We start from the raw sequence: 8,757 nt of genomic DNA on the forward strand, positions 1-8,757 counted from the left end.
AGAATGTAGGCTGGAGAGGACTTGCTCCATATTGTCCAGCATTAGAAGTCTCTTCTTCATTTTTGAAAAGTGTTTTACTGGGTATAGAAATCTGGGTTTATAGTCTTGAAAGATGTCACTTCATTGTCTTTTGGCTTGCATAGTTTCTACTAACAAGTGTGTTGTACTTCTTATCCTTGTTCCTCTAGGTATAATGTGTCTTTTTTTTTTTCTATTTGCCTTCAAGATATTTTCTTTATCTTTGGTTTTAAGCAGCTGGATATTGTGTTTTATTTCTAAAAGAGATTTTTAATCCTGGCTATGGTTTTCTGAACTTGGATGTGTGATGTGGTGTCTTTCATTGTTCCTGAAAAAATTTTTGCCATTATTTTTTATTTATCCTCCCTCATTCTCTCTTCTTCTTCTGTTACTCCAATTACACATATGTTAGACCATTTGAAATTACTCCAGGGCTTTTGCTTGCTCTTTTACTCTTGATGTTTTCATTTGTTTGTTTTCCACATTTTCCTCATGTTTTTTAGCTTGGATAATTTCTGTGGACTTATCTGGAAGTTCACTGCTTGTTTTCTTGGCTGTGTTGAGTCTACTCATGAGCCTGTTGGAGGTAGCCTTCCTCTCTAGCATTTTCACTGGACTCTTTCTTAGCATTTCAATCTCTGTGCTTAAGCTCCTCACCTTTCCATTCATGTTAAAGGTCCATTCCACTAGGACCTTTAACATAAATTCCTATCTGACAATCCCTGCATCTGAGTCATATCTGAATCTGGCTCTACTGATTTTTGTCTGCTGGTTGTGGTTTTTCTTTTCTTTTCTTTTTTTTTTTGTGTGTGTGCCTCATAATTGTTTACTGAAAGTCAGACATTGTATATAGACAACAGTATTTCTATATGGAAATGGACAGTCCCCATTAAGTTGTCATTATGGGGGTTTGAGTCAATCAAGCTAGGAGTTGAGCTGGATTTGAGTTTTGCTGTTGCTGTGGTCACCTTGAGGGTAGCATGACCTTGAACTTAGGGTTGAGGATGGTTTGCTGCAGGACTTTTCTCAATGAACCTGCTCTGCACCTTTACCTTAGGTCTTCTTTGCATGTCTGCCCTTGAGACAGGGCCTGTTGGTGCCCCTCACTTGGGAGGGCTGCTCTTGCTTGTTTCTCTCTGCCCTGGTCCAGCTCAGTCTCAGGCAGGACTCACATCCTTGAGTTTCAGAGTGGGATTTTTTTTTTTTTTTTTTTTTTTTTTTTTTTTTGGGGTTTTTTTTTTTTTTCTCTCCCCCGTCCCGCCCAAGCTCAGGCGGGGCTCCCACCCCTGTGTTTTTGAGGGGGGGTTTTTTTTTTTTTTTTTTTTTTTTTTTTGAGGCGGAGTCTCGCTCTGTCGCCTGGACTGGAATGCAGTGGCTGGATCTCAGCTCACTGCAAGCTCCGCCTCCCGGGTTTACACCATTCTCCTGCCTCAGCCTCCCAAGTAGCTGGGACTACAGGCGCCCGCCACCTTGCCCGGCTAGTTTTGTATTTTAGTAGAAATGGGGTTTCACCATGTTAGCCAGGATGGTCTCGATCGCCTGACCTCGTGATCCACCCGTCTCGGCCTCCCAAAGTGCTGGGATTACAGGCTTGAGCCACCGCGCCCAGACAAGTTTCAGAGTGGGATGTTTTTTCTGTAATCCTGTTCCTTCCCTGGAGATGGAAGACCTCTGAAGGGCTGAGCCTACACGTTTCAACCCCTCCCTTAGAGGTGGAATTATTTTCTTGTTGTTTTCCCCAGCCACAACAGGTCCCTAGGTGACAGGATTTTCTGCTCCTCTCTCCCTGGCATCTTAAGGCATCTGTTCCATAGGGAAGAACTGTCTGGTGGGGTTTTTCCCCTACCCCCACCCACAGTGGTGGTTTCTCCCCTCCCAGGGCCTCTGCCATCACATATTGCTTCCTCTGGCCTCCTACTTGCTCCAGCCTTTCCTGTGAGTGCCCAGGCTGTGATGTGTGGAAGAGCCTATAAGCAGGGTGAGCCTCCCTTGTGTCTCCAGTTCTTGGGGTTCTATATTTGCACAGAAGCCCACACTTGGTCTTCAGCAATTTTCTAATAAGGTTGTCTGAATTCTTCTCGTCCACTTTTACAGCAGCTCCATCTTCCTCCTGTTCCTTGTAAAGGGTGAGCCAATCACCGTGTCTATCCTTGGATTTCAGGCTGGTTGATTACTCTGCAATTTCAGCTCCCTGATAGATTTAAGAACAGTAATGATTTTGTAGGTCATTCGGTATTTCTGTTTTCAGGGTAGTGGCAATGTTCTTCCCAGATTTCTACATTCTAGGCAGAACTTTACCCTTGTATGACTTTGCCTCAGCTCCCACATCTGTAAAATGGCACAATAATAGTAGCTACCTCCTATCATTAATACATATAAAGGTATAGGGGAATGCATTTCATATAAGTGCTATGTATTATCTTCCATTATTATTTTTATTGTTTATATCTCTTTTAATGAATTTGTTACATTGGTTGATTTTTGTACTGCTTTTCTTCCAGTGGTTTGAAAGCTACTTCTAATTTTCTTCAGATTATCCTAATTTTGTGGTTGTTGTTGTTGTTGAGACAAAGTCTTGCTCTGGTGGCCCAGGCTGGAGTACAGTGGCACAATCTAGGTTCACTGAAACCTCCACCTCCTGGGTTCAAGCGATTCTCCTGCCTCACCCTCCTGAGTAGCTGGGATTACAGACGCCTGCCACCATGCCTGGCTAATTTTTGTATTTTTAGTAGAGACAAGGTTTTACCATGTTGGCTAGGTGGTAAATTTTTTCTTTATAAACCACTTTTTCATTGAAATGAAACATACACACAGAAAAGTGCATACATAACTTGAGCATTTTTATATGTGTTTAAACTCCCATTATTCTATCAACAAATATTAATATCTTTATCTATGTTTTTACCTTGAACCAGACAAGAACTGTAGTATGCTTGTACTTCCCTTCTTCCTGTGTCCCTCTCCTCCATCTACCCCTTCCATCTGTTGTGTTACAATGTGCTGGGATTTTAATCCCAGATACTGTATTTTTTTTTTTTTACAGTATGCAGCACAAAGTATTTAGTATTAAAAATGACTTTTGCTGGTTTCTTTGCTCACTTTTTTTTTTTCCAGCCAGGAAACTCTGAGAGAACTCATCAATCACACTGTAGTTTAAAGACAGTGATGTTCCTGGAGTTAGGTTCCAGATGTTTCTGGAGTTGTGCAGTGCACAGTCCACTCAACAGCACACACTGATCCTGCTTGAATGTCTCTATCATCAGTTCCATTTGCATTTTGCTGCCGTGAATCCATGATGATTCTTTCAATGAGGATCCGTGGATGGAAAACCCAGTAAGTATTTGCATTTCTGAAAATATCTTAAAACTTGTCTGCCCTCCCCTTTACCGCTTTTTAGACACAGCAAGAACCGGAGAACACTTTAATTCCTCCCGCCTTGTGCTATCATTATCACTTATTCTAATTCCACATCTATTTAGAACTCCAGAAGACATTATTATTGTTGTTCTACACAGTCAGTGTCCATTTAGATTTATCCAGATATGCAGAGTTTTAAAATTGTTCTTCATTCCTTCCTGTACTTCATACTTCCATCTGGGACCACTTTCCCTCTGCTGAATAAATCCTTTTAGTATTTATTTTAGTGTATGCTTTCTGGCAGTTAATTCTACAAACCAAAAAGTGTCTGAGACAGGTCTCAATCAATTTAGAAGTTTATTTTGCCAAGGTTAAGAACAATTCCTGGGAGAAAAAAGCATGGAATCACAGAAACAGTCTGTGGTCTGTGCCTTTCTCCAAAGATGACTCTGAGGGCTTCAGTATTTAAAGAGGAAGAGTGGGCTAGAGGGGAAAGAGGAAGGGTGTAGTCACATGACTGAATGTACTTGGTGCAAGAGAAAAGAGGTCGGTGGGGAGGAGTCAATTGTGTATTCGTCTTACCCCCAGCAAATTGGCACTTTCCATAAGATAAGGTGAACTTAGAGCAGCTACTTGTGGAGATGTTTAACCTTTTATCTCTAGCTATCTGCTTAGGAACCAAAGGAAAGGCAGCTTCTTGCATAACTCAGTTTTCAGCTTATTTTTTTTCCTTTTGGCAGAGTGAATTGGGGTCCCAAGTTTTTATTTGCCTTTCACATTTCTCTATGATTTGCTTTTTCTGAAATATCTTTATTTCACTTCTGCCTTTATATGACGTTTTCATTTGGTATAAAATTCTATGTAGATAGCTGTTTTCTTTCAGCACTTTGAAGATGTTAATTCCATTGTCACCTGGCTTCCATGTTTCTGTCGCAAAGTCAGGTGTAAGTCCTTTAGTTTCTCCTTTATATGTCTAGCTTCTATTCTCTCTGTCTTTGGTTTTCAGCAGGTTTAGTATGTAACCACTTGTTTTTTTAATCTATTCTGATTGAGATTGATAGTATATTTGTAATCTGTGTTTTGTACCTTTGATCTTTTTTTTTTTTTTGAGACAAAGTCTTGCTCTGTTGCCCATGCTGGAGTGCAATGGCATGATCTCAGCTCACTGCAACTTCTGTCTCCTGGGTTCAAGCAATTACAGGTGCCTGCCACCATGCCCGGCTAATTTTTTGTATTTTTAGTAGAGATGGGGTTTCACCATGTTGGCCAGGCTGGTCTTGAACTCCTGACCTCAGGTGATCCACCCACCTTGGTCTCCCAAAATGCTGGGATTACACTACATCCAACCTGAATATTTTCTTCTTTTCTTTCAGTTCATTAATCATCTCTTTCACTGTGTCTAATCTGTTTCAAACCCATTTATTTTAAAATTTCCATTAAATTCTTTTTTATACACCCCACTGCTCTGCCGAACATTTCCATCTCATAATCTATTTTCTTGAACATGTTAATCACATTACCTTAAAGTCTATGTATGATAATGTCAATATGCTGTTAACATAATCCCATGGGATTATTCCTACTATATTTATATATATATTTTTTGGTTCTGGATTGTCTCCTGCTTTTCTTTGTAAACTTTAAATCTGGATATTGTATATGGAAATATTTTAGTTAATTTGAGGCCCTGGATGATGCTATTTTCCTCTGCATATTTCCTTTTGCTTCAGGCTGGCTGTGGGAAAGAGGGCAGATCAGCTTAGTCTGGGATTGAGCCCTTTGGAAGCTTGGTTTCAGACTTTGAGAGGGAGGATCTACTCACCCCTCAGCCTTCCTCCCCTATTGCAGCCCTCAGTGCTCTCAGCTGAAGGTCTGGGTCACTCATCAGAGTCTCCCTATCTTGTGGGCTGTCGCCAGTTATTGTCCCCCCAACCCTAGGAGATGCAAAAGCTCTGCTCAGTGTGTCAACTTCTTTCCACTGCATATGTGAGACTGAATTGTATCCCCCCAGCATTCACATGTTGAAGCCCTGACCTCCAATGTGATTTCATTTGGAGACAGGACCTTTAAAGAGGTGATTAAGGTTAACTGAGGTGATAAGGGTGGGGCCCTAATCCCAGAGGACTGGTGTCCTTGTAAAAGGAGGAAGATACACCAGAGATCTCTCCCTCTCTGCACACACCGTGGAAAGGCCATTGTGAGAACACGCCAAGTTGGTGGCATACAAGCTGGGAGGAGAGGCTTCACAACACCAACCCTGATGGCTCACTGATTTTGGGCTTCCAGTCTCTAAAACTGTCTGGAGGCTGGGAAATAACTATCCATGGTTTAAGCTGCCCAGTCTGTATTTTTTTTTTTTTTTTTGAGATGGAGTTTCACTTTTGTTGCCTAGGCTGGAGTGCAATGGTGCGATCTCAGTTCACTACAACCTCCACCTCCCAGGTTCAAGTGATTCTCCTGCCTCAGCCTCCCGAGTAGCTGGGATTACAGGCATGCACCACCACGCCCGGCTGATTTTGTATTTTTAGTAGAGATGGGGTTTCTCCACGTTGTTCAGGCTGGTCTCGAACTCCCAACCTCAGGTGATCTGCCTGGTTCAGCCTCTCAAAGTGCTGGAATTACAGGAGTTTGCCACTGCATCAGGCCCCAAGTCTGTATTTTTTTATGGAAGTCTAGGCTAATACAGGATACTAATCACCAAGTGCCTCAGAGGAAAAAAAACTTCCCTTTTTTTTTGAGGTGGGGGAAGGTCTTTGCCCCTCACAGAAAGACTTGTTTTGGTAGCTGATAGCCTTAAACAGATTTAAAAAATATTTTATACTGATTTTGGGCTATTTTGTTGGGTTTGTCTGAGGCAACCAGTCCTCCCTAACTGTAAGCAGAAATGTCTCTGAACGCCTCAGGGATTTCTCCTCACATGTCCCGCATCTGTGTCTGTCTTATCTCACTCAGTCATCTGATACTCAGGGGCCCTTTCCATTTATGGAGTCAAATATTTCTTTCAGATAAATTTCTTATTTTTATTTTTTCTTTGAGATAGGGTCTTGCCCTATCACCCAGGCTGGAGTACAGTGGGTACGACCTTGGCTCACTGCAGCTTCTGCCTCCTGAGTTCAAGCTGATTCTCCAGCCTCAGCCTCCCAAGGAGCTGGAATTATAGGCACGCCAACCACACCTGGCTAATTTTTGTATTTTTAGTAGAGACGGGGTTTCACCATGTTGATCAGGCTGGTCTTGAACTCCTGACCTTGTGATCTGCCAGCCTCAGCCTCCCAAAGTACTGGGATTACAGGCGTGAGCCACCGAGCCCAGCCCCGACCTTCCCTCTCTTAACTTCTCCGTCATGGGAAAGTCCTGTGACTTTGTCTCGAAGTTCTTTGCGTCCTCAGCCAGGACCCCTCTCCTAGTCAGCATGTGAGTCAAGCTTTCATGTCAGCAATCCTGTTACTCATTTGCCAGTTCCCTGCCTTCTCGTGAGTCTTCTTGTTGGGACCATTGCCAGGTGTGATGACCCTCCAGAGGGGCTCTGGCCATCTGGGTTCTTTACCCTGTGCTCGTGGTAGGCCCTGGATTTTCCTGAGCTCTGGTTCCTCCATCCATTCGATCCCCTTTGGCTGTGTCCTTCAGAAACCTCTTGGCACTCGGTCCACCAGCGGTGTCCTTTGTGTCCCCACAGCTGCGACGGACCCTTTTTGCATCTTTGCTGTCACATGAAGGATTCGGGGCAGGTCAGAGTGTGGGAGACAGATACAGCACAAAAAATTGAATTCAGACCACCATTGTTTTATAGCCTGGCTTTTTAAAACCTAATGTCATCTGAGCATCTTTTTCTGTTATCCATGACTGTAGCCATGCATCACTTCGTGATACAGCACCTGGCTTAATTTCTAGTGGTAACACATTTGGGATCTGTGTCTCATGATTTCTAAGCTGCGTGTTTCTCACTTCTACAACACTGAGGCGGGCTGCCCTCATCCACAGCCTGCAGGAGTTTAGTGTGCCTGTGCAACCTACGTCCTGTTGTTTTATGATTAACGGTACCGGTGTCTTGGAGTCGGTAACTCTCTGAACCCTGCCTGCCCTAGGGCACTTCCCGCCAGCAATCTGAGGGCTCCGAGGCCCCGCGTCCCCGGGGAAGGGGCTGGTTGCGGAGCCCCCTCCCAGGACAGCCTGAGCTGGCCACCCACCTCCACATCTTCTGCTGAGGCCCCGGGCTCCAGGTTCCAGAAGGAAGGGACCACACCATATGACCTGCCTGGGACCGGGGCCGACTCTCTGACCCTCTCCCTGAGAGACTTCAGCAGCCTTCCCGCTCCTAAGTGAGGGCTCTAGCCAAGAAAGTGAATTTTTGAGTCGAAGACGGTTTGTGAAATTATGGTCCATGAAGACTTGTCTCCATGGCTTTGCGACCTTGCTCAGTTGGGTGGGCCTTACCCAGGCAGGAGAGAAACGGCTCAGACCCTTAGGTTCAAATCCAAGCCCTGCCATTTCCCAGCTGAGCCTGTTAGGTGCGGCCTCCCCCGCCTTCTGCCGGGCTCACCTTCAGGTGAGACCCCCGCCACGCCCCGGCTGGCACCACCCTGGCACTCCTGAGGGACGCAGGGGTGTCCGCCCTCATGTCCGTTCCATCCGAGGCCCTGGGATCACAGACAAGGAGGCCGGGGCTGGCCGGGCATCCCAGGAATGGCGCCCGCAAGGCCCAGGAGGCCGTCCGGCCGGCCCAGCGCTCCAGCGCGTTTCCCGCGTCCACGCGGTCCCCGTTCCCCGGCACTGGCGGCGTCCAGCCTGGGTTTGCCCGTGCTCGGCGACGGGGCTGCCTGGCCCAGCTCGGCGCCGCTCACCAGCGCTGACTGGGGGTGGTGTGACCTCCCAGTGCCTCAGTTTCTTCACAGGAAAAACGGGTCTTCTTGAGGACGGGTGTGGAGGGCCCGGGGCATCCCCGTAGGAGCGTTGGCCGAAGGAGCCCGGCCTGGGGCTGACAGGAACCCTCGGCTGCAGGGAAGCGCGTGGCGCCCCCAACCGTCTAGGGTGCTGGCCCGATTCGCGCGGCCTCCGCGGGCGGGACCCCGCGGGCCGCCTTCTCCGCTCTGTCCGCGGCTCCCGAGAGGGAACATCACCCCCAGAGGCTTCCCTCCTCCGCCCCAGGTCCCCGCGCCCCCGGCCTCACTTCCTGGCGCCCCAGGAACGCGGCCCCCAGGAAAGGACTCGGGGCCCGGGCGCGGAGGCGGGCAGGGGTCCCCAAGGCCCGGAGTCCCCGTACGCGCTCCTGGCCCGCGTACCACAGCGCCCTAGGGCGTCCGCACCCGCCGGGGTCGCGCGGGACCCGCCCCGTGACGCATCTTCAACCGCCCGGAGCCGCGGCCCGGCCAGCGCGCGCCCGAC

General features: G+C 46.9%; 1 protein-coding gene across 1 annotated transcript in view; it reads left to right on the forward strand.

Annotated features, from left to right (window-relative positions):
- The first annotated feature begins 3,324 nt into the window (after positions 1 to 3,324).
- Positions 3,325 to 8,757, forward strand: part of SUMO3 (small ubiquitin like modifier 3) — a 19,343-nt gene continuing 13,910 nt past the window's right edge. The window contains exon 1 of the mRNA XM_017888766.1: positions 3,325 to 3,351. Coding sequence (XP_017744255.1) covers positions 3,340 to 3,351 — 12 coding nt within the window. The 5' untranslated portion in view covers positions 3,325 to 3,339. The remainder of the gene's footprint in view (positions 3,352 to 8,757) is intronic.

This window comes from Rhinopithecus bieti, unplaced genomic scaffold (assembly GCF_001698545.2).
Source record: "Rhinopithecus bieti isolate Rb0 unplaced genomic scaffold, ASM169854v2 scaffold_18153, whole genome shotgun sequence".
NCBI lineage: Eukaryota > Metazoa > Chordata > Mammalia > Primates > Cercopithecidae > Rhinopithecus > Rhinopithecus bieti.